Consider the following 25,676-nt stretch of genomic DNA (forward strand, 5'->3'; position numbering starts at 1 on the left):
TCTGCTAGAAACGGCTGAGCCCTGAAATGCTGCCATCCAGCATTATCTTCATGTAGCAGGAAGCCCTGCCATGCTTTATCCCAACATGTGTCTCAGCAGAAGGCGTTTCAGAGCAGCAGGTTTTAATGCGGTTGTGCCTGGCTGTGCTGCTACAGACCAACACTGACAGCACTTTTCTGTGTTTGTTACAAGCATATCATCTTACCATTTGAATGACTGACTGACGACTAGAAAACGAAATTCCTGATTTACAATTATATGGCTGCACCGGTGATTTTATATGTTCTAACCTATTAAATACAAATCGCATTGACTTAACAGGGTGCACAGCATGCCATTCATTTTTAGGTGGATTTCCTCACAGCACCTTGCAGGCAGCATGTGATTTGTATTCATTTCTGCCAGGGAGCTGAGAAAGACACTTGGCTGAGATATGAAATCCATCACAGTGACCATTTCTCTGCCCTTGTTTTTCCATCAGAGATGTTTTATCATCATGTGGCAATGCAGCTGAACGCTGGAGCCATTTTCTCTCGTTTAGCGGTGAACCCAGGGAGCCCCAAGACTGATGAAAGGCAGCAGAGCTTATATGCTACTGAATAAATCAATGCGTAAATACTGCAATATAAAAGTGTTAAATAAATAAAATGGAATAGAAAATCTAAAGCTTTATGTTTCCCATTAACCTCCAGTGAGTTTAGAAAATAAAGCTTAAAAGCTTCTACCTGAAAACACTGAGCAGCAGCCAGCGCGGCTAATGCTAATCATCCATTTAGCATCATTGTATAAACTCTGTTAGTAGCATTTTAGCCATCAAGCTAATGCTAACAAAGTCAGCTATTATAGAGATGTTTTTCTCATTTTCTACCAATTTGCGGGCAAGAAAAAAGGAAGCTTGACGTTTCTTTCCATTTTAATTATCTTTTACATGTTTACTGTCAGTTATTATATGGTTAAAAGTCCTTGAACGAACCACCAGGTAGTTTCACAGCAGCTTGCTTAATTGGCCGTGGACACATGTGGTAAAGCCAAACAGGCGTTTGCACTGAAATGATTGATTAGAACAGATTTGATTGACATCTCTCTGACTCTCCTGTCGCACCAGCAGCATAGCCACGCCCATCATCGGCCTGAGCAGAGGGCTAATTAGCTTAAATGACAACACCTGTGCAGGTGCGCAGCTCCTTCCTTTTAAAATGCATTACAGCACAGCAAAAGGATGAAGGACAGCAGATATTTGGCTGACGGGACTGCACACAGGTAGGTTGGAGAAAATGTCAACAGACTGTTTATTCTGTGTTTCTTTTGCTGGGGAACATGTAAACACAAATACTCACTTGTGTTTACACCAGATAGTTTATGATTTAATTGCTCCACAAGATAAATAAATGTTTCCAAGCTAGGAAATATCTGGCTTTCATCAGCAACAGCTTTACTGCGGCTCCCACACCTGCAGTTTTTCAAGGCGCCTGCTTGTGTGGTGTGTTTTGTGTTGACAGCGGCGCCCAGGAGCCTGTGTAGACCATAAGCATGTAGCAGTTTACAGAGCTCACTGGGACGTCTTTGGTAAGTGAGGCCATCCCTCCTTCATCACATCCATGGGGATACTGTAAGAGGCTCAGACGGTTTGATAGTTTTATTTAATTTCCACATAAAGCATAAAAAAACAGGAGCATCCATACAGCATTACAGTTGCAATCACATGAAAAACACACATTCAGGGGCGATTCATGAAGCCATTAAAAGGAATTATCTAGAAGCATTACTGTACATAAGAGGCATTACGTGATGTTATTTTTGATTTCTGTCAAATGAAATGTTAAAAAGAACAGTCTATGTCATGTCTGTATGCTAAATGTGAAGATACAGCAGCATTAGCTTAGCTTAGCCTTAAGACTGGAGGCAGGGGCAAACAGCTAGCTAGCTAGCTCTGTCCCAGTTAGCTCTTCTGAACAAAAATGTTGTACCTCATTTGTTTACACCGTTCACAAACATAAACGCTCACAGGAATAGAAGCACCAAGCTAACTGTTTGCCCCTGCCTCCAGTCTTTATGCTAAGCTAATTACCTGCTGGCTCTAGCTTCATATTTATCCATCCTCTCATTTAACTCCTTTTACTATACCTAGAATGACAGGCTGTATTTTGTCAAAACCATTGATTAAATTACATATTAAATGTTTAATTATTTGTATATACATATTTATTTTCACTTGGCAAGAACAAATTTCCTATATTACAGTAAATAAAAAGCATTCATGGAGGTTCTGCCATAACTTCCCCATGTTTGGACATGAACGCTGTAAAAATTTTCCGGTTTTTGCATTCAGAAAACCAGCTTATAGGCAGATTGGCAGGAACCAAAGGGCTGATTTGATGCAGCACTGTGGGACACACTTAGCTTTGACTACCTGTGCTGCATGTTGGCATCATTTTAAACGTGGGACACACTTTCTGCCACCTGATGGTGTGAACATGCACTTCAGCGCTCGAGGCTGTAAATGTGGGAACTGGAACAGACCCAGTGTGAAAGAAATAAACCGTTTCCAGCTGACAGACGATGAGTACCTTAAAGTGCCCCAAAATAGTGTGTGTGACTAACAACACCCCTCTCTTCATGACAAATCCCTACCTAAAATAAATACTGTACGAGGGAACAGGTGTATGTTATACTTCCAGTCCCGGCCTCTCTTTACATGCAGCAGTAACGCTGCTCCTTACATTCGCTTCTCGGCTGCCTTGCTAATTGGCGGCTGTTTCCCCGAGCAGTTAGCTGATTGGTGCTCCCGTGGTAACCAGCTTGTAGTAGGCTCCCTTCAGGCTCATGAGCTGGTCGTGCGCCCCCTTCTCGATCACATAGCCCCTGGACATGACGGCGATTATGTCCGAGTTCTGAATGGTGGACAGGCGGTGGGCGATGACGATGCAGGTCCGTCCCTCTCTGGCTCTGTCCAGGGCGTCTTGCACCGTCTAAAACACACACATGAAGCATCGCTGACAGACGCGCACGAAGGCGGGAGGCATCATCGCTTCACAATTACAGCAATTTCACAATCATGCGTTGATTACTATCATTAGAACGCCTCAGAGGATCAGTGAGCCGCAGAGGCCTCTTTGTCCTCAGCGGGGTTCAGCCTTTTTGAGCGGGAAAAGCCACTGCGTGGGCCTACAGGCCATTTTCATCTTTAAGAGGCTCTACTGGAGGCTCGGTATGAACTGTGACCTGCTGGAGATAATAATGGATATGATGGATGATAAAGATGATAATAATAATTAACTGCCGGCTCGCTTTGCTCTGTGTGCCCGGAGAATATCAAGCAGCTGCACTCTACCGCCGTGAGGTTTGTTGATTCAGCAAACAGTTTAATGAAGCGTACCTTCTCGCTCTCAGTGTCCAGGGCCGAGGTGGCCTCGTCCAGCAGCAGGATCTTGGGGTCACGTATGATGGCCCTGGCGATGGCGATGCGCTGCTTCTGTCCGCGAGACAGCTGAGAACCCTGGGCGCCGACGTTTGTGTCGTATTTCTGAGGCAGGCAGAAAGAGGAGCGTCTATATTAAACGTCCTAAATATTACGGTGAGTCGCGTCCTCGTTTGGACGTCTTATTTGTCTTGAAGCTCAGAAAAGAAAAGCCTTCATAAAAAAAAAATGAACAGGCAATAATGACTTTTACCTGGATTCAATAAGAAACAGCAACAAAATGTCACGAGGCCACGTTCCCTCTCTCATCTTCAGACCTCTTTCCTCCCTCAAGCTCTGTATTAATGGAACTTTCCACATGTCGCCCTCACGCTGTCTGACCTCTCCCAAACACCCGATGGCTAAACGTACTGTAGCTGCTAAGTTTGAGAGCATTGCTGCACACACAGGACAAATCTGCCAGCCTGATATTAGCTTACTGCAGATATATGGATAACTGCATAATTTAAACAAATCTAAAGGAGCCATATCAAGTTTATTTTATGTGTTTATATATTAAAGACAGCTTCAGCTGATTAATCGTGTTTCTGCTGTGGAGGCTGTTAAACCTTTCGTAATGTTTGTAAAGGATTTGACTTTTTAACCGCTCTCGCCAAGAAGTTCAACCTGGAGGTCTTGCAGAAGCTTTTATGTGCTGAAAACATGCAAATCTCTGGTGACCACGTGTTTCCTGCTTTTAGGTCTGTATTAAATGAATTTCATTTGATTTTAAATTCAGGTTTTTTTATTTCTGTGTCGACTGGGTTTGTGCAGGTCGTATGAAAATGTTTTTTTTCCTCCAGGCTGTCAGAACTAATTTCAAACCAGTGAATGCATCCTGTTTGATTTTGCCCAGATGCCCACACATGCTGCAGATCAGCCGGCAGATTAGTCTGCGTTGATGAATATTTGATTTCACATTTGCAGACCTGTCCGCTGCCTCTGCAGCCCGGTGCTGTGGATGTCCTCTCAGCAGCTCCGTAAAGTTTGCTCTCAGCAGATTTGGGAAAAGCTCTTAAGAGGTGAAACTTGTAATGGCGTTGAGTCCTAGTGGTGAGATGAGACACACTCACCTGAGGAGCCACACCTGTCCCTCATCAACCCCAGTGTGTGTGTGTGGTACACCAGCCTCTGTCCCATGACCTGCGCTCAGTGTGTGTTCGCCTCTGCTGACTAAACCTCTTTTCAGCCACACCTGCTCTGAAAACACCCCACCCAGGATGTCCACAGTACCTCAGGGAGTGCCATGACAAAGTCGTGCAGCTGGGCCTTCTTGGCGGCGGACATGACCTCATTCATGCTGATTTCCCTCATGTTGTCGCCGTACTTGATGTTCTCCGCGATGCTGCAGTCGAACAAGATGGGCTCCTGGGACACGATGCCGATCTTTGAGCGCAGGAAGGGCACGTTGACGCGACTTGTGTCGTGGCCGTCAATCAGCTGCAGGAAGAGATCGATTTCACCGTTAGAAGAGAGAAATATAATAATCAAATACAGGAAATACAATCCACCTAATGAGCTGTCATAGCAACATCTCTGCTGTAATTTCTCTCCTAACTATGCAGAGGTGACGCCGTCCTTTTTAAATCTCAGACAGAGAATCAGGACGACGCCTTTCCAAACCACTTCCAGCTCAATTAAGGCCATTTGAATCTTGGCAGGGGTTCCTTACTGGCACGAAGGCGAACCTCCCTCCTGGTTGTTTAAAATAAAGCGCAGAGTCAGCATGAATGTCTGATAGATATATGATGTCATGTAAGAGACAGAAATACTTCAGGTACGCCAAGTGTCCAGCAATTATTCTCTGACTTTGACCAATGACAGATTTTACTTCAACAAAGTGACACAGGAGGTACAGCCGAGCCTCACGAGGATACGCCGAGAGCGGCCGACACGTGTGGCTTCTTCATTTCAAAAGGAGATATCTGACATTTCCAGAAAGGTCAGCAGCTGCTCTGACAATCTGAAGTCAGACTTCTCATCTGCATGTTGAACTATGCAAAGAATTCACCAGATTCTTCCTGTGCAGCTCCATGTTTTTCTACAATATGTATGTGTAGCAGGAGTGTTTACATCCTTGACGCTGTGGTTCATAATGGCAAAACAATGAGTTGAAAGATGGTAAAACGCTCTGTAGAGCTGCAGCGTCGGGGGATAATTCATCACTATAAGCGACACCTTTCACATACAAGCACTCATCTGTTAATGTAAAAATGTTCATTATATCAGGTCAAAATTGAGGGACCTGTGAGAGACAGATTAAAAAAACGCTGCGACTGCAGAGGCTGATGTTCTGACAGCATACAGCTGTTTCACTGGCTTAAAGTAAAAGTAGCTCCTGTGAGAGTTGAATTATTATACTTTCTAATATTGGATTAGCATTTTGCCAGTGCATTGCACGTGTTATTATAAGCTGTTGAATAAATGAAGTGCTTTAAAGGCGGTACCTAAAAGCTGTACCATTAACAACGTGCACTCCATACACTCAGTGTGCACGTGCAGTATTTGTCCTCCTCACCACTCTGCCGTGGTCTGGATCATAAAACCTCTCCAGCAGCTGCACGCTGGTGCTCTTCCCGCAGCCGCTGCTGCCCACAAAGGCCAGCGTCTGGCCGGGCTTCACGGACACGTTCAGCCCATTCAGCACCTGGATGTCTGGCCTGGTGGGGTAGGTGAACTTGCAGTCAATGAAGTCAATGTTCCCTTGGAAGTTGTCCTGAAAACACAGCGGCGGGAGGGAGGGAGAGAAGAAAAAGCGCAAAGGTTAAAAAGCTGGTTAGAGTTTTTAGCTCTTTGTTATTGACATCTTTGAAATGGCTTTGTGTACTTTGTGTTTTCAGTGATAAAACAGCTGACTATCCTTCCTTATCTCCTCCTGTCCCTTTCATGATTGATGTGAAAAACAATGAACATGAATAAAAGAATAACAAATCTGACTCATGTCTCATTTTTTACACGCTCGGCACTCAGTGTGGCTTCATGGCACATCACACGCAGCGCAGCAGACGCCCTCTTACCCATTTATCTCCCTCTGAACTGTAGACGCTGATCAGAGGCACGCGGTCCAGCAGCTGGAAGAAGCGTGCTGCTGAAATCTTGGCTTTGGCGTAGTCTGGGGTGTAAGACGAGGCTCTGCCGAGGGCCGTGCCGCTGGTGACGATGGCTGAGATGACCCTGCCAGAGAAACCAGAGTAAAGTAACTGATCTATCACTCTCTTTTACCTCTGCTGGCTCACCACGGGGGCCGATCCTTTCTCCTCCTCCTGGTTCAACTGTTTGTTTTTGAGTTACCACTTTTAAAATATTCATGAAATCAGTACTATAAGGTAGTTTTCATTAGCAGTGGCAGAGTCAGCAGCTGCCACGTGGGATTCAATTTACTTTCACACACACGGATTCACAGGAAACGACTCCTGTACATTATGTACAGCTACTGCTAATGCTAACCCAGCATTTCCTACTGCCTTCAAGTGGTGGAACACTTTTATTGTGAAGCAGTCACAGGAAACACAATGCACTGGTAACTGAGGTGAGCACAGACGCTGATGCTTCACACAAGAAGCCCTGACCTCCTCTCACCTGAACACCAAGCTGAAATGCAGCCCCTCCTGTCGCACCAAGTAACCTCCAAACCTGTAGGAGGCGGAGTTGGTGAGGAAGACGATGCACTGGGCGAAACCGTAGCAGATGCCGTACACGTTGGCCTTCTTGAGGGCGGCTTGATACGGAGCATCAAGCTGGCCTTCGTACCGCTCCACAAAAACCTTCTCCTTGCCCAGGCCTGCGATGGTGCGGATGTTGTTTAGCGCCTCACCGGAAATCTGCAAGTAAAGGGCTGAAATTTTAATATCAGATACAAAAAATGGGCAAAAAGCTGATCTGCACCTCATTCTTGTGTGCTTTTAATGTGAAAAGAAGGGTAAGATATAGATAAAGCATTTGCTGTTGCTGCAGTAAGCCCCTATAGGGATCATTAAACTTTCCTCTAATCTACTCTGTTTGGTTGGGTGAGGTTTACTGCGGCGGGATGATGAAGATAGCTCAAGAAAGTTCATCGTAAATTGACTCTTTGATTGTGAACTTTCTTGCTTTCACTGTACTGTCCTGAGGTTTCCTCCGCTGCGTGTTTCAGTACCATAACTGCATTTTGAGCACGGGTGGCGCCAGCAGGAATCGAGCCTGACATTGTTAGCTCCGTTCCTAACTTGGCAAATTACAGGAGCCCCTAATAAAATGCTATTGTACCAGGATCTGAGTTGAGCTGCGGGGCTGTGGAGCTGCAGCGATGAGAGAGAGAGCTGAAACCTGGAGCCTAAAATAGACACTGTTGTTAAGCTGTCTCTTATCTGCTGTCAGTGGATAAGTCAGGATTATTGAGATGATGCTTTTGACTTGTCACTCATTATTGTGACAGAGAAGATGCTGAAGTTGTACAGTAGAAACCAACAATACGCGACCTGTCCGGCCGCCTCCATGGCCTGCTTGTCCTCCTTCGCGAACCCTGTCAGCATCTTGGCCTGGAAGCCACCTGACAGAGCGATGAACGGCAGGAAGCACAGGATGAGCAGCGTGAGCTTCCAGCTGAAGTAGAAGGACATGAGGACGGCCACGCCGATGTTGGTCAGGGAGTTGACGATCATGCCGATCTGCGAGCCCGTGGCCTGAGAGGACGAGTGGAAAAGGAGTCGTGTGACTGGGCTGAGCTTTATCGTCACGTCGGGATGTAACGTGTCAGTATAATACAGTATAATATAAAACTTTATCGCTGATTTTTCAGAATGGTTATCTTTGTGCACTGAGGCTGGAACTCACTCCTTGAACTTGTGAGGCGTCGGTTGCCAGACGTGTGGTCAGAGCTCCGGGGCTGTTTCTGTGATCATCGAACCAGCCGATCTCTTGCCCCAGCATGGCGTGGAAGCCGAGCCGCCTTAATCTGCGGGTCAGCAGCTCCCCAGACTTTGAGAAGGCGTAACTCTGGTGACACACACACACACACACACACACAGGAAGTATTTTATTAAAGACCACCGCAGTGATCTTCAACATAATGTCATTTTCAGCGTCTTTGCCATCTCTCTGCACCAGGGGCCCAGAACTCATGACTCAATTATAGAACAGCTTAGCAGGACGTAGGACAATCTTTCATCCACAGAAGGCACTCATTTTCCAAAATAAAGGCGGCCTCTTGTGACTTTACTCAACCTTGAACACAAGCGGGAGGTAAAAGCAGCAGCAGCACCAAAGCAATCAGTCGTGCTAAAGCAGACTCCACCTGCAGCATCTGGGTGAAGAAAGAGACCACGCCGACCATGACGAAGAACAGGCAGATGCCATCAATCTGCCTCCTCTGAACCGCAGGATCTGTTATTGAGAAGGTCTGCGCACACAGAAAAACATGTCAGTACAGACCATCATGCAGTTTCTATGTAGATATAAAGACTTTATTTGGCTTACTGTCATATCAGACAAAAAAATAGAAAATAGCAGTTTAAAGGCGTGCACCCACACAGCACCCCAGATCCTAGATCTGTTGTTGCTGTCGCTGTGTCCACCACTGGGTGGCGCTACGCTTGAAGTGACGCGTGATGAGAGCTTGAACCTCACCGCCAAGATTTGACTGAACAGTAGAGCGTAGACGGGGTTGACTCCTCCATTGATGGCCGCTCCGATGGATCCAAAAAGCATGTAGGGCCACTCGGGTACGTTGTACTTCAGGATCCTGGCGACTGGAGCGGGCTCCACAAGTTCGTCATCGTCGTCCTCCGGGATGGCACTCTGAGCGTCACACAGACAAACACACATCAGCAGGAACCCATTAACAATTTACTGTACGTGCTCTCTGAGGATTGATATGAAAAAAAAACATCTTACTGGAACATTTCTAGCAACCACCCACATATAAAAATGCATGCGCGCACACACACACACACAGACCTTGGATTTGTCCGCCTGTAACGCAGTGTAGGCTCTGGGGCCGACCTCTCCAGCAATGGACACAGAGGACTCCGGGATCAGGTTGGACAGCTGCGATCGGGACCGCTGGCGGATCGAGTTTCTACAAAAATGAGCAAGTTTCTGAGCTGCTGTAATCCATCACTTCGTGCACAGGAATATGGACGCGTGCACTCATTACTGGATGCTTGTAACGGCGGCGACAGAGGACCTCAAGCCTCCTCTGTTGTTCACCATTTGTAAGTGGCTCTGGATGACAGTGTCAGCGAAACGCTCCAAATGTCAAAGTAAATTTAAAAGGGTAATTAAGTAAATGAAGGTACCAGTTTCTGCCATGACAGCTCCATTTCAGCCACAAAATGACTGCTGTAATAATTGTGTTTAGATGCACAGTCAGGACCAAGTAAATGGGTATTATACACAAGCGAGCAAACGAGCAAGTGATTAAAGGGCAGGGGGCGATTGGGAACGTGTTTGTGTAATACCTCAAACTGGCACGGTAGCTGCCTGCTCTGGAGAGCCTCCCTGACTCCTCTTCTTTGTCACTCACTAATGCAAGAGATGCAATAAAGGGTAATGATCACAATCAGTAAGCCTTAAAGTCGCTGCACGTGGGTGGATCTGGACCTACTCTGTCGAGCCTTCTCGTTCAGGGCCTTGTCTCCTTGGCTCTGCAGGGTGACCAGAGTGAAGTAGACCCCCTTCCTCTCCAGCAGGTCGTCGTGTTTGCCCTTCTCCACAGCTCGGCCGTGCTCAAAGCCGACAATCACGTCGGCGTTCTTTATGGTGGACAGCCGGTGGGCGATCGAGATGGTGGTGCGACCCATTCGTACCTGCGACCAAACGTTTTAGCCTCTCTCGCCTCGCTAGATAAACCCAGGATGATTAATTGATCACAGACTCATCAGACTCACTTTATCCAAAGCTTCCTGAACCACAGCCTCGCTCTCGTTGTCAAGCGCAGAGGTCGCCATGTCCAGCAGCAGGATTCGAGGATTCCTGACCAGCGCGCGAGCGATGGCGATGCGCTGCTTCTGACCGCCGCTCATCTGACCTCCGCCTTCACCCACCAAGGTGTCGAATTTCTGTCAGATTCAAAATGGCGGGCAAAGTCATGAAACGTGTGCTTTATTGCACATGTATACGGTTGAATGCTGAACGCTGCTGCTTCACCTGCGGCAGGTCCATGATGAAGTTGAAAGCGTTGGCCTCCTTTGCCGCAGTGATGATGTCATCCATGGAGACGTTGGGTCGACCATAACGTATATTCTCAGCAATGGAGGTGGCAAAGAGCACAGGCTCCTGCTCCACGATGCCAATCAGCGAGCGCAGCCATTGGATGTTCAGCCCTCTGATGTCATGGCCGTCGAGGGTCACCTGAGACGCAGCGCACAAACGGTTTTGATGGATGATGCTTTTAAAGTGCTCTGCAGCTATAATGTGTGTGGGGTGTGTTTTTCTGCAGCGACTTTCACATTGTGCGGCTGTTAGTCTTGTGCACAACCTCCATTGTGCTGTAAGTGGCTATTTCCTCCTCTGGAAGCAGAGAGGAAGAAAGTAAGGTGTGCAAAGACCTTTAATTCCAGTAAAAGTGAAAAATGAGGCTGTTAGGACTCATTGGCTGAATAATGAAAGAGATTATCATGTACTTCTATCACCCTCGGGGGATGGTTATTTTTGAAATGACTGGAATAAAAGCTTAAAAGGGAGGGGGCGGCGGCTTTATTGTGTCGAGGGAGTCTTTCATCTCAGGAGTTGACAAAAGTCAAACCCACCATTCCCTCCTTGGGGTCGTAGAAGCGCTGGATGAGCTGAACAGCCGTGCTCTTCCCGGCTCCGCTCGGGCCGACGAACGCTGTGGTCTCCCCCGACTTCACTGCAACGCTGAGCTGGTCCAGGATCTGAGGAGAGATCACATGACAGCAGAGAACACCGCTGAAACTGCTTCCAGAAATTAAAATATGCCCTCAGTTATTCATGGTAACAAATGCAGAAGCACGCAAGTACCTTGACTTCAGGTCTGGAGGGGTAGTGGAAGGTCACGTTGTGAAACTCAATGTCTCCTTTGACCCTGTCGAGCTTGTAACCGGCCTCAGATAAACAGTCAATCTCAGGCTCCTGCGAAAAAAGAGACTCGTCAACGAGGAGCCGTGATTTCCTGTGAAAATAAAGTCAATTATAAGGACCGGAAACGTGCTAAGTTGTAACATCAGGTATTCTCACTCTGTCGATAGTCTCAAAGATGATGGTCGCAGCTCCACGACCTGCAGCGAAGGCCTCCAGACATGGGGAGGCCTGCCCCAAATTCATGGCTGCTATCAAAACACCGAAGAACACCTGGAGTGAAGAGGTCAGTATGTTAGAGCTGCAAACCTTCCTGCCCTGCACAAACATGCTGCACGTGTGACAGACTTGGATTTGCACAGGATGGTGGTGAAATTCTACATGTGATTATTTTTCAGAGATTTCATCTTTCTTGTGTGTTTTTTCCACGTGCGTGATAGAAGCTAAACAAAGGAATTCAAAGGGTGCTTATAGGAGATGAAACACCAAGAGGATCACAAATTAAACCAGATGCTGAAATCCGACAGGAAAGAATCATTTTTCCTGCGGTGCTGATCTAAGAAATGCGTGTGTTGTCAGTGTGATACCTGCAGTAGCGTTCCTGGTGAGTACTCCTCAGTGTCCACCACCAGACCGGAGCCATACCAGAAGGCCAGAGCATAGCACAGAAAGATGATCAGCCACATGTATCCGGTGAAAAAGCCCATGATCAGACCCTTTCTGATGCCCCAGCGCTGCGCCGAGACCAAGTTCCTGTCGTACCTGTAGACGAGGAGCGGAGCTCACCTCGGCTCTGTTTACGTGTACACTTCAACGTGCGTCTGGCAGATTTTACCTTTGCACTTCTTTTAACTCTCCGCCAAAAGCAGCCACAGTCCTGATAGACGAGAGGACCTCGTCGGCCACGGCTCCAGCTTTGGCGTAGGCCTGCAGCTCCATCCCTGTTAGCTTGGCCACAAACTAGAGGAAAGGCAGAGCGAAGCAAAGCTGACGGAGAAGACGCGACAAAGCTGCTAAAGTCAAGTGAGGTTAAATCAAGTCTCACCATCGCCATAAAACCAGCTCCGATCCCGATCAGTGGACTTGCTGCGATGATGATGAGCGTTAACTTCCATCCTTTCACAAAGCCAACGCAGAAGCCACACACAAACGTGGTGAAGCGCTGCAAAAAAATGGCGACTTGATCCGCAATGGCATCGTTGATCTTGTTGATATCACTGCAAGACAGATACAAGCACTGTAACCTGCCAATACAGCGAAACGCTCCGTGAGACGGAAATCACGCGGCCTCTGTCCCACTCACTCCGACATGCGAGTGTTGAGCTCCCCCACAGAGGTGCAGTCGAACCAGCCGATCTCCATCCTCATCACTTTGCTGAAGTACATTTTCCTGATGAGCTGAATCTGCCTGGCGGCGGCCGTCACCCACAGGGAGATCTGTCGTAAAAGAGGTTATTCTGGGATCTGTTTATTGTCAGATATACAAGCAAGCGGGGTGAGAGGGTGGCATCAGAGCCCTGACCTTTGACCTCCTTTTGAAGGATGAAAAGTGAAGAGGCACTACACCCACTTCACATGATGAAGATTAGCATATTCTGACTCATATTCAACTATGACTCAGTTCAGTTTTCCTCAATTTTCCAATATGGAAAGGATTTTTACCTCCGTCTGCGGAGAAATATCATAGAAAGCCTCCAAGTGGTACAGAAGGTGGTTAGAAAAAGAGCTTTTTCAATGATTTTACTCATAAACGCAGGTTGGATTCAGGCCTGTAATTGTTCATTAGTGGGGTGTCGGGGTTGTCATGAAAGGCGGAATACCTGCAGTGTTTAGGGACTGTGGGAAATAGCCTGAGAGAAGAGAAGAGATGACTATTTGCAGGAAATCTGTTGCCATGCAGTTAACATCATTTAAAAGAAAAAGGAGCTTGCAGGCAGAATGCGGGCTGCAGGAGGAGGCTGCACTTCATCGTCAGATAGGATCAAACTGTGCCATGCTGATTGAATTTAACAGGTTTCAAGGATAACAGACTAATCTAATTGTAGATGCGCCTCTTTGTGTGGAAAAAAGAAATAATGGCGAGTTCAAGACCAACCTGAAAGTATCCCAGCACGCACACAGCTAGTCCAATTCCAACATAATAGAAGGCGAATTGAGTCATTTCATGTTCAATGTCGAGGATCCTGAAAGACACAGTAAATGAGTTTCATGTGACATGTTGATGGTTGAAGAAGACCACCTCAGGTATGTCTCACGGCCCACTCACCCACACGACCTGACCCTCAGCATCCCCAGCGCTGAAGTGTTCACGGAGCTCCAGTCTGACTGGTCCAGCAGCGCCATCAGGGCGGACTGGTTCTTCCACTGGATCGTGTTGTTCACGCACTCCTTCCTCTCGTCGCTCAGCTCGTTCAGCTCGATGTCGTAATTGACGAAGGTGTCGGTGAGCATGCCGAACACCAGCAGCATGAGGGGCTGGGCCGAGCCGTGCAGCACCGCGCACACGCTGCCCACCACCATCATCAGCACGTCGTGGCACGTGGCGAAGCGGAACTGGAACACACGCTTGCATTACAGTAGCACCGGCAAAGGGGGAGTTACACAGGATGAAATCTGCAAAGGTGTTTTACCAGCTGGAAGAAGCCAACTCTGATGGCTGGTTGCTCTGCATTTTCTGCACCCCTGTTTGGAATCAATCAATCAGTCTTTATGTGGGATAAATGTGGAAAAAGTAGCTGCGGCCTTTATTGCTTTGTTTTACTCACTTCTCGTTGTCCTTGGAGGCTGGGACCTTCCTGCGTGGAGGAAGACAGAACCCAGTGTGAGCCGAACATGTCACCACACCCTGCAGCACTCTCTAAAAGCTGCATGATGATTTCCATGAGTCGCGAGTCACTGCTTAATAGATCATCAATGAGCTAACTTCATGCATGTACAGCAGCTTTAATTCAGCTGATGAATACGGTGGCCCTGAGAGCTTAACTCACCAGATTTCATTGTGTTTTCTTGCTTGCGTTCAGCCATCATAACTCAAGCATTATTATTCTAATTACTTAAACATTCTGTGTTTTGAAGCCGGAATAAATGCATGTACACTGGCCTCAAGTACACACATGCAGTACACATACACAAGTACACATGGCCAAGGTCATTGAACTCCATTTACTAGAAAACTCTCTTTCTAGCTACTGAATAGCTGAGCCTGAGCCAGCTGCTTTTTCTGGCTAACTGGTGGTTGGATTTAAGTTGTGGCACCGTGCACAGATATTAAAACTGATGTAGTCTTTGCAGAACATCAGTGCCGACACCAAACCCCAGAGTAAAAACAGTTGAGTATTACTTGTAAAAAGTCATTTGTAGATCCTAAAACAGTAATCCAAGGTGATCTCCTAAAAATGCATTCATGAAACACTCTGAGAATACCTACATGTTGGGGCCAGATGGTTCTGCAACACAAGAGTAGAAAAGAAATTTGTTTATAATTGACATCTGTAGCTGAAACTCTATATGATCGGAGCATCTGACAGTCTGCAGATTAAACATGATATTGCATTACCTTCGTCTGAGAAGTCATAGCTGTGGTTCTCCTGTCCCAGTTTTTTAATGCTTTGCAGTTTCACTGATCCCGACGGCATGTTGACTCATCTAGGAAAAGCAAAATGAAGGCGCATTTCAGATGTCCAAAAAGCAGAATAATTAGAGTGTGACAGTCACGTCAAAATTTAAATCCCACTTGAGAGCACGTTTATTCTTCTTAGCAGTCATCTGCTTTCCAGGAAAAATAAGGCTTTTGATTACGAGTCCGCTTAAACATGAGAAACTTACCTGCACGAGTCCTTCTCTCAGAGAAAACTGTCGTTCTTATCCTTGACTGACACTAATCATGAGTTCAAACAAACGGAAAGTGAAGCAGCACTCCTGCAGCAAGAATCCACACATGCAGTCGTGATGTCCTCCAGCGACACACTGGCGGATATTCACGTGCTCTTATTGAACACGGCTGGGCTTGGTTGGAGCTCAGGGTCAGGGTGCTTAGTTTGAGGGTAAGTGTCCTGTCGGTTTGTGCTGCCGTAAAGGCCACTGACCCCGGCGGGCAAACATTCCACTGTTTCTGCATCCTCACTGGGCGAACGGGGCTCCTCACTGGTGACTGTGTCGCCCAGAGGACACTGAATCTTCCTTAGATGTCAGTTTATGAGTCGTGCTAATGAGCTCTTTGTGTAAGGCTCCAAACATGAAAACCTTGTCCAGTTGTTTGCTTGCTTGGTGCTATGGTACACTGGATTATTACGCCAGCTTGCCCATCAGCCAGGCGCATAATACTAATCAACTGGAAGCAGCATAACCCAAACTGCTTCAGCACTGACAAATGGTGTTTGGAGTGTTTGGCCTGCAGAAAGGGCTTATTTCTCCAAGGCTTGAAATGATTTGTTGGACCCTGAAGCTTCATAAGGTCCTGATTTGTGCAGGGATTAATAGGACTTAAGCGACGAGCGCGGCTTTAGTTGAACAATTCTTCAATTACTTGGGTAACTCAAGCAAGCTGAGAGCTGCCCTTTAAAAACAAGGCTGTTACAGCTTCACTGGACTAATAACAATGGCTCTACCTGCAATTTGCAGATCACTTGATTTAATAAATTCACTTACAGTTGGGATTACTATTGTGTTTTCATTGCACTGCAAAAGAAATGTCCAAAGCCAAACACCCCGAGTGAACCAGAAGGAAAATTAGCTCAAAAGTGTCAAAAGCATTGAAAGAAATATGAGAAAATTAAAACTCTAAAACTTGTCCAGTGTTGTGTTTAATGGACATAAAGCCCAATTTAGCTTCATGTGTTATCGATTTAGGTGCTGTTTTTGTTCTATTCTACTCTTCAGCAGGCTTGTTGGGCGGCAGTTATCAATATAAAGTGTGTGTTGACATTCATCATGTACTCGAGGTCGTTGCCCTCCTGCAACTCGACTTCCTGGTCAGCTTCATGTTGCACATACTTATTTTTTCATCTTGAATGCAACAACTAGAAGATTTTCATACTGCTGAGCAAATTCAGATAAACACACACCCGAAACGGGCTCAGCGACGGTTGATTGTGATCTTAACGATAAATTAAAAGTGTCAGCTGAGTGTTTGTTAACCCTAAGAGACTTTTCGGCTCATTCTCTTGTCTGCTGCGTGCTGACAGGTGATTAAAAATGAAATTAGGGTGCAGGTTTCCCGCCTGTGTGCAGTTTGTTTGGACTGAGTGTTCCTCTTGGAAGTCCAAATTGTGAACCACAGCTAAATCTAATATAAATGTTTTCTGCCGTCGGTTTGTTTATATCATTAAAGTAAAAAAAAACAAGAGTACAATAGGCCTGTATTTTAGATTTTAATCATTTGAGGCTCACACAAAATGCTTAATTTATTTATAAATCCGAGCCTTCAGTTGTGTGTGAGAGTGCACTGCTGGCTGTCTATACTGTGATGAAGGTGACTGATTGGGCCTTCGTGCTTACAAATGAAAACAATTGATTGCTCGCTGGTGGTCGTGTACCGTCGGTCATTCACTGCTGCCTTCAAATGCTGTCAGGAAACTACAGAGAGAAAGATGGTGAACATACATCCAAAATGCAGGGTTTCTCCAGAGGAGGACATGATAATATGACGCAACTTTAGAAATGGTAGCGTGGTTTATGAACCCTCGTTCTACCGTCTGAAGAGTTCAGAATGAGATTAACTATAAAAGAAAAACAGCCTTTTAAAAACAGCTGTGATTTGTCTTATTGTCACGCACTAAAAGCACATTCTGTGTTTTTAGAAAGCACCATTTCAAGAAAGTTCATCTTGAATTGTTGCCATGCATGAATGTTGTGTTAAGCCAACCTAAAGAGAGCTGTGCTGACTCCAGAACAATCAAGAAATATAGATATTATACACTGAATGCACACAATCCCTGATAGTGTCAACGGCTGACAGCAAATTGTGTGTCTGTGTATTTTGTTACTTTATTTTATTTAGCAGCACTGTGGAGTGTAATGTTGTGTATTTCTGTGCTCTGTTTTCTTCCAGAACATCAAATACAGGCCTGAAGCATGTGCATAAAGGGCACTTGAAGGCAGCACCTGGACAACAGGACAGGAAACACCAAATAACACTGCTGTCACCTTGTGGTAGAAAGCTGGCAAAGCTTCAGGTGACCGTTGACACACTAAGACAAATGAGGTGGGAATATTCCTAATAGGAAGCAGCTTATTTTCCCTTTTCTATTAGCATTGCTCGCACTAACTTCAGCGTTCACAGCCTGTTTGGGGATTTATGTAAAAGTTTGACATCAGTCAGTCATAGCTGCTGTCACTGAGCGGCAAGAAGAGGCCCAAATTTAACTCTGAAGGTGTGAAAGGAAATGAAAGTCAACCCAGCACCTCTACAGACAGACCACCGCTAGCAGCTAGCTTCTGTCCTGCTCAACAGCTAACAAGCTAAAGAGCTAATATGTCTCCAGGAGCTGGTGGACAGCAAACAAAAGCTAAACAGTCAGTGAATACTGGACTTGAATTTCATCAGGGGGCCAGAAACACAACTCCAATGTGGCCGAAGTGTTGTTCCTTATCTGCTGGAAGTCTAAGTAGTCAGTAGTTTGCTAACACCATGCTAGGCTAACCGCTATATGAGGTGATGCTATGTGTCAGGTTTGTGGTCAAGCTTGTTCTTCTGCTCACTAGTGATTAAAAATGGAAAAATACATGTTTAATTTCAAATAGAAAGGAGCATTACAACTCAAGGGGAGGTCATATAATGCTGAATATAATTTTTAAAAACTGACAGTCGTCATGTTATGAGCCCTCTGAAGGTGCGTTCAAGTACCCAGCTTTGTTCACGCTACAGAACTACGGAAGCTTTTAGTCCTAAATACTGGTGTACTTCAGCTTCTTTTGACCAAAGTGAGCACTACAACAACCAAGTGGAAAAATGATCCTGACAAAACCAAAATAATCAACCTGCCAAAACTTATTTTAAGCCAAAAAGCCAAAGCTTCTATAGAGAACAGCTGTGCTTTCAGTTATTTTGTTTTTAATGCCGTTATCTTGAGATCACAAGTTAATTGTTTCATTATCTTACAAAAAACAAAACCTGTTTTCTTGCGATAACAGGTTAATTTATCTTGTTATCTTGAGAAAAAAAGGCAGTTTCCCAAGATAAGGAGATAATCAAACCGTCATCAGGAGAAAACAAAAGCTCGTTTCCACTTACTATCTATAATGTTTATCAGAGATCAGGAGCGCCATGCCAGCATGCACAGATGGCGTCTTGACAACTGTGGCAACTGATTTAAGCCAAAAATGTCAGACGAGGAATTCACACTAATAATCAACACATCAGTCTGTACTTGAGTCTCATGTATTCATGACTGATCGGCCAATGAGAACCAGGAGGGACCGCAACGAATGCCTGACACCTTCCCTCATTATCATAAAGGAGGAAGAAATACATAAGTAAATGAGCAAATAAATAAATAGAAATGAGATACAGAAAGAATAAATAGTGAGAAGTGTATAGATATATAGAGGGAATATAAGAGTTTTACAAGGCAAAAGTGACAGTGTTTGTATTATGGCATGATCTGGTGTATGTAATAAACAGTGGCCTGTAACATATTAACATGATATATATATGCAGTATAATATGGACTGGGAATATAGTATAAGATTAAATATAGCAATATAGTGTGATACAATATCAATGTAATATAACTTAATAACTTAATATAATCTATAAATCAGTCTAACAGAGTTTTTCATTTCTAGTTTTATTTATTGATTTTCCGCGTCACTGTCAGGCTGCAGACTTCTCCTGCCAACAGGGGGCGCATGTTGCTCACTGGTGATCATGCACCTCCCACTCTCTCTATTCCTGGATGGGGGCTAACCCTTCCATGCGGGAAGCTGGCCACACTGAAACAGTCCACAAAGACCTCTGCATGCCAGGTAAGAGGAGAGCTCATGTTCATGATTCGGTTTTGTTTATTCTAGCTAGGCCCGAGCTTTAATGACAGATAGAAGAACAGTGAGTTAGTTTGGGGGAGTTTCTGTCCACACAGATGTCCATGAAGGACCTCTGAGCAGCATGTGGATCTGCTCCTCCTCAGGAACCTCAGGTTACTGAACTCTGACTTCATGAGCAGGTTGTGTAATGTGGCAGAGGCGTTGTGAGGAGCTTGGGCAGAAATGTCTGGATTTTCACCTGCTGTTGCACCATTTTCAAGTTATTTCAGAGTCAAAGGGGCGTAAGATGTGTCATGGTGACATGGAGCTCCGCCAGCCGAGAGGCTGCAGTCAGGCTGGCTTTCCAACATGACATCAAAGGAGACAAAATGAGTTCAATCAGACTTCACTTTTTCTCTCATTTTCTGCAGCAGGATTCAAACCCTGACTTAAGGGGTCATGTGATTGTTCGCTGATTGTTTTGCTCTCGTCTGATGCTCTTCGTCTTCACCTCCTCATAGTCAGCGTGTTTCGACGTGATGATCAGATCATCAGCGCCTTATTTATCAGCTTATTTTACGCATAGATTTAACCAATTATGCGAATATCAGATTAGACAACAGCAAGCCATTAATGCACTATTCCACCTCACGGGGGCTAAATAAAAGCAACCCAGCTGCAGGCCAGAGTTCAGTGCAGCAGCAGATGTGCATCAATCAGCACTCTATCGCTGTCTATTACCTGAAGTGCAGGACTCATAGAAGAGAAGTGTCCATAATGACAGTCCACCAGTGCTCAAGTCAAAGTCTTGCATAACATTGTGTTGCATCATACTGGTTTACTCAGCTCAGCGTGGTGAGAACTGGAGACAGTTTGTCCTCTTTGTCCTTGTAGTCATGTACCTGTTCCTCCTGGGCTTGGTGGTTTTCTTCTACCTGTACCGCTGGGTCAGGGAGCTGCCCAGGGTCTCCGACAAGGGCAGCAAGTATGTGTACATCACAGGCTGCGACTCTGGCTTCGGCAACCTCTTGGCCCGCCATCTGGACAAGCAGGGCTTCAGAGTGATCGCCTCGTGTTTCACCGAGAAGGGAGAAGAGGATCTGAAGAAGTCCTGCTCCAGCAACCTGACCACAGTTCACCTGGATGTTCGCTCCAAGGACAGCGTTCACAAAGTTGCAGCGATGATCAAGGACAAGGTGGGGGAGCGCGGTGAGTTGAGTTTTTATTGGTCCACACTGAAATATCTCGAGAACTGTTGCATGCATTGTCATGACTTTTATTAAAGTTTTTAAATTTTAAATTTTAACGTAGGCTGCACGGTGGTGCAGCAGGTAGTGCGCGTGCCTCACAGCAAGAAGGTTGCCGGTTCGATCCCCGGGTCAGGCGGGGCCTTTCTGTGTGAAGTTTGCATGTTCTTCCCGTGCATGCGTGGGTTCTCTCCGGGTACTCCGGCTTCCTCCCACAGACCAAAAACATGCTCATTAGGTTAATTGATGACTCTAAAATTGTCCGTAGGTGTGAGTGTGAGTGTGAATGTTTGTTTGTCATTGCATGTGGCCCTGCAATCGGCTGGCGACCGGTTCAGGGTGTACCCCGCCTCCCGCCCATTGTAGCTGGGATTGGCTCCAGCCCCCCGCAACCCCGAAAGGGATAGGCGGTATAGATAATGGATGGATTTTAACGTAGCATCAGCATGTTAGGAATGTCATTCTGAGCATGTTAGCTTGCTGATGTTAGCATTTAACTCAGTGAATAATACTGTACCTCACATGTAGAGTCTGGTTTCTTAAGTCTTTCTTCCATTTAAGGTTGGAACGACTGATTTTCTTTCAGTGGGAGTTTGACGGCGCTGCTGGAGATTTGCTCTGGTTCAGTAACCAGCCAAAGTGTTTGCCTTTCATTGTTTGGCTCTGTACAACACTGCTGTGTTAGATATCCTAAAATCACACATGTCAAACATTTAACCAGCACACACTGATAGCAGCAAGCAGCCAGCTCATTACTCATTCATCTCGTCTGTCCTGCGTTCAGCGCATGCTTCGCTCGTCCTCTCCTGAAGCTTGTTTGCGCAGGTGAAAAGGTCAGAGTGTTGAAACTGGTTTTATTGACTGGGTGTCTTCCTGTGACCCTCAAAGGCTTATGGGCTGTAGTAAACAACGCAGGTGTATCACTGCCCTCTGCTCCGTGTGATTGGCTGACCATCGATGATTACAAGTCCATGCTGGACGTGAACCTGAATGGGGTGATCTCGGTGACCCTGAGCGTCCTGCCGCTAATTAAGCAGGCCTGCGGAAGGGTGGTCAACGTGGCCAGTGTGTTTGGGAGGATCAGTGTTGTAGGAGGCCCGTACGCTGTCTCCAAGTACGGCGTGGAGGCTTTCAATGACAGTCTCAGGTGAACATTAACTCACACCATCAATTATTGGGGAGAATGTCAACATGGACATGGTTTGGACTCAAGCACTGAAATGAAATTTTTTGCCAGGTTAAATATGTTGCCTTTCGGTGTCAAAGTCCTCTGCATTGAGCCAGGCTTCTTCAAAACAGCCGTGACTGACGCTGATCTCCTCTGCAAAAATGTGAAGCTGCTGTGGGAAAGACTTCCCCAGGAGGTCAAAGACGACTATGGACCTGAGTATCTCCAAAGGGGTAAGTTTGGATCACCTTTTTCCTTCATTTCTGTGTTTGTCTTCAGTTCATCTGTTCATTTATTCCACTCACTTTGCCTCCTAGCGCTGGATGTAGTTTCAGGCAAAGTTACCAAGATGAGTGATGCAGATCTGATGAAGGTGGTCAGTTGCATGGAGCACGCTGTGTCCGCCGTCCGGCCCCGCACCCGCTACTCCCCCGGCTGGGACGCCAAGTTCTTCTGGCTGCCGCTGTCCTACATGCCAACCTGTGTCTCTGACTACATCATGGCCAAAGAAGCCATTCCTGTTGGCAAGCAGAAGCAATAAATCTTGCTCGTTCTTGTCCATTTGTGTAGATTTTATGCAAACAGCATCAGCTCACCAGTGAAATCACTGTCATCCCGATTGAAGCCTTATTCACATGCACTTTTTCCGTAGCCTGTATTTAGCTCAAAGGCAATCATGGAGTACTTCTGTGACATAAACAACACAATTTAAAGAAGCTCTTTGTCCGTCTCCCTTCTGTTTATTTTCTGTAGACTTGCTTTTCTGACATGCAGGGGAACTTAGTATTTCAAAGGCCACATTATTGACAGACTGATGTTCTCTGCCTTGATGATAGGTTGGGATGAAAGGTTAAAGAGTCATAAAAAGCAGCCTGATCCAGACTTGATATGGAGTACACTTATAGCAGGACTATGCTGGTTCCTGCTGCTCTTAGGGGGAAATGCTGATATACTATAACCTTGGCCTTGAACCCAGCATGACGGTGTTCCCTCATGAGCTTCCCTCGCAGACTGTAAAGATCTGACGCTGATACTTGATAGCCTTTTAAGGGCTTGAAGCAAAGTTACGCAGATGGTACACAACTGTACATCTGTGCTGAACCAAATGATGCTGCAGCTACAGGCTCCTTCACTAAATGTCTTCTTCAAACTAGTCAGCTCTGATTAAAAAAGAAGAAGAAATGCTGTTCACTAGTGTTGGAAATTAACTCTGTGCATTAAATCTGAGGTTACAAGTCAAACTGATTCACGCCTTTATTTCAGGCCAACTTGATTGTTGTCCCACATTGTTTCCTGGCCCCTGAACACAGCATCGCTAACTTCTGTGTTAATTATTTGCCTTCAAGAACACTGTGATCATCTGCTGATGATTTATTTGAGGTGTCCAGGAACAGCCAAATTATATCATGCTTGCAGCCTTTGTCTATCAATGCTATACTACGGCCCAAACTTCTCTCTTCACTTTAGCCTCTAACTAGCTCTGACTTTCCTGATATAGGTGTCTTTCTTCCTTGTAAACATGTACAATGTGCATTATCAGTGTAATATGCAAGTTACCGTGCAAACTTGAGACTGTGGGTATGGGGGCAGCGCAAAGGCAATGGTAGTGTTGTCAACATAACATAACTTCACAAATGGGTGACATCTTTGCATCATGTCCACTTGGACGGCTTTGTCAATATCAGCAATCAACCAGGCATAAAAAAAAATTCCAGTGATGTAGAATTTACTGAACATTAAAGAAAGATTCCTGTTTAATTCAAGCAGTGTCAGTGAATGAAAATGGTCCTCTAAGCATCAAGTGTGTGCTTTGCTGCTCCTCACTTCACTGCAGCTTTATGGCGCCATCTAGTGGACTGATAGTAGAACTACAGCAGCTCAGCCTCACTGCTGTCTGAATGCATTCAGCTGACACTGACATGAAACAAGATAAGAGTCAATCAGAGGAAGAAGCAGCTCATGTTTTGACAGGAGAAATGATGATCTCTCCAGTGTGTGTGAGTGGACTTGCTGAGCTCATGACAGCCAGACCAAAGTTCAGAGGTGATCAAACCGTTATCGATCTGTGAGACATCATTGATGAGTTGCCTCAATTTTGCATTGAATATGGTTGTTTGTCTGCTCTTATTGTGTCTCATGTTTTGATTATATCTTTGAATGGTTTGCATCAATAGATTCATGGGACTCCTAGCTTTCTAACGGCATCCAGCCATGATCCCTGAAATTGGTCAAAGTGTAATTTAAAGACAAAGGCCTGTTTTTTTTTGTGTTTTTTTTTTGTTTGTTTGTTTTTTTAAAAAGCTTTTTTTTCCAGCTTGTTCAATTTATTTGTAAAAAGTTTAAATATGTTCATTGCTGTGACTCAGATCAACAGATCAACTCTCACAGCCTGTGTCAACTCTCACAGCATGTGAGAGTTGATCTGTAATCTACCTGTTGAGCCTTTTTTGGAAAGAGACGCTTACGATTGATTAGCGATGCCTGCAGAGAGCGGAAGGGGGAGCTGTCGGCTCGTGCCTCGTTCTCGAAGCTGCCGGAGAGGGAGCGTCATTTCCGAGCGTTTTCACTGGCGTCTTCCCTTTTCTCAAGCACGAAATGAGTATTTATGCTCTCAAACGTTGAAATATGTTTGCTGAGTTGTTATGTGTGTTTTCTTAAGCTGCTGCCGAAATGATGAGAGTTTTAGAAGTGGTATTTCGATTTAAAGTCTTAATTGGTTCACTAGCTAGCTAGCTCGGCTCGCTAAACTCCGTCCGCGCGAGGCTAGCATAGAGGCTAAAAACGTTGTGTTTTTAGCATATTTAGCTGAGCCCGAGGCTACTATTTTCAGTATATTTCAATTTTGGAAAGCTTGTTTATTGAGTCACGTACAATTTCCTTAAATACTTACCCATAAAAAATAGAGTGTCGACCACCACAAACACAGTATTAGTACGTGCACAGCAGTAATATTTTCATGTAATCATCAGTCATGAAAGTGTTATTCCCTCTCAGGTCAAAAAGTAATGTACTTCAGTGGATTATCAGGTGCTCCATAGTAAGGAGGCCAGGTGGAAATTTTAATTTAAGACCTGATGAAGTTATTTTAAAAATTTAAGAATCACTGCTGCAATTCCTGTATGAAAAATGTGCCGTACAAATTAAGTTTATTATGAAATTAAAAAAAAAAATTATAGGTCTTCCTGTTCCTGCTGGTTTCCCTCATGTTTGGGCTTGATATGACCATAAAACAGGTGCATTTGCAGTTACATATAAAATGTAACTTCACTTACTGTACTTCCTACAGTACTTGCACAGTAAGTCATTTTACGCTTGTTTTGTCCTGTTATGTCTGCAGGTCTTCTCCCAGCACTGACCTCCTCTGGTGTTGAGCATAAAAGCTGCATGTGGTCACTCAAATTACATTTTCCTGTTGCTTCTGTGAGTTAGGCCACAAGCGAAATGACTGATGCAAATGAGCTCAAAAGTGTCACCCTCAAAGTTGAGACAAACACTCGTGCAGTTGTTAGTCCACCGTTTTATTTCAGCAAGCTGTAACACAGTTCAGATAGCTTAGCATGGCTCAAGACTGCCACCGTGTGGTCAGAGCGGGTGAGGACAGCCATTTAATGTAATCCCCCTTTAAGAACAAGACTCAACTACAACTATGAAAGCATGTCGGAAATATACAGGTGACAAGCTGTTTTATGTAAAGACAGTGTTTTATTCCATCTTCCATTGGACACATTAAATAGAACTTTCTTTCAGGATGACAGGACAGGTATATTTTGACATGTTTTACAAACCAAGTGCTCCTAACCAAAAGGACCCTTCTCTTGTTTTCTCC

General features: G+C 45.3%; 2 protein-coding genes across 2 annotated transcripts; one reads left to right on the plus strand and one right to left on the minus strand.

Moving 5' to 3' along the window:
- Positions 1-2,676: 2,676 nt before the first annotated feature.
- abcb11b (ATP-binding cassette, sub-family B (MDR/TAP), member 11b) lies at positions 2,677-15,108 on the minus strand. Its single transcript, XM_070957629.1, has 28 exons — positions 15,030-15,108; positions 14,901-14,919; positions 14,239-14,268; positions 14,104-14,155; positions 13,740-14,026; positions 13,569-13,656; positions 12,777-12,910; positions 12,519-12,690; positions 12,309-12,433; positions 12,061-12,235; positions 11,633-11,746; positions 11,417-11,527; positions 11,185-11,310; positions 10,583-10,786; positions 10,324-10,494; positions 10,041-10,242; positions 9,895-9,958; positions 9,392-9,512; positions 9,062-9,232; positions 8,730-8,834; positions 8,270-8,431; positions 7,915-8,118; positions 7,037-7,278; positions 6,475-6,631; positions 5,976-6,173; positions 4,691-4,897; positions 3,377-3,523; positions 2,677-2,969 (listed from the first exon to the last, which is right to left on the minus strand). The coding sequence occupies exons 1-28, from the start codon at positions 15,106-15,108 to the stop codon at positions 2,769-2,771; spliced, it is 4,068 nt and encodes a 1,355-aa protein (XP_070813730.1). The 3' UTR covers positions 2,677-2,768.
- Positions 15,109-19,418: 4,310 nt separating this feature from the next.
- Positions 19,419-22,484, plus strand: LOC139327839 (retinol dehydrogenase 7-like). Its single transcript, XM_070957843.1, has 5 exons — positions 19,419-19,438; positions 20,330-20,644; positions 21,571-21,829; positions 21,920-22,083; positions 22,168-22,484. Exons 1-5 carry the CDS (start codon positions 19,432-19,434, stop codon positions 22,389-22,391), a joined length of 969 nt encoding a protein of 322 aa, XP_070813944.1. The 5' UTR covers positions 19,419-19,431; the 3' UTR covers positions 22,392-22,484.
- Positions 22,485-25,676: the final 3,192 nt, after the last annotated feature.

The sequence above is a fragment of the Chaetodon trifascialis genome, chromosome 24, assembly GCF_039877785.1.
Source record: "Chaetodon trifascialis isolate fChaTrf1 chromosome 24, fChaTrf1.hap1, whole genome shotgun sequence".
Classification (NCBI taxonomy): Eukaryota; Metazoa; Chordata; class Actinopteri; order Chaetodontiformes; family Chaetodontidae; genus Chaetodon; species Chaetodon trifascialis.

Coding starts and splice junctions, on each gene's coding strand:
- abcb11b (XM_070957629.1), bottom strand. CDS start 15,108: ATGCCGTCGGGATCAGTGAAACTGCAAAGCATTAAAAAACTGGGACAG. Junction 10,787..11,184: donor ACGACCCCAAGGAGGGAATG/GTGGGTTTGACT, acceptor GCTGCGTCTCAG/GTGACCCTCGACGGCCATGA. Junction 9,233..9,391: donor TACAGGCGGACAAATCCAAG/GTCTGTGTGTGT, acceptor TGTGACGCTCAG/AGTGCCATCCCGGAGGACGA.
- LOC139327839 (XM_070957843.1), top strand. Junction 20,645..21,570: donor GGACAAGGTGGGGGAGCGCG/GTGAGTTGAGTT, acceptor TGACCCTCAAAG/GCTTATGGGCTGTAGTAAAC. Junction 22,084..22,167: donor ACCTGAGTATCTCCAAAGGG/GTAAGTTTGGAT, acceptor TTTGCCTCCTAG/CGCTGGATGTAGTTTCAGGC.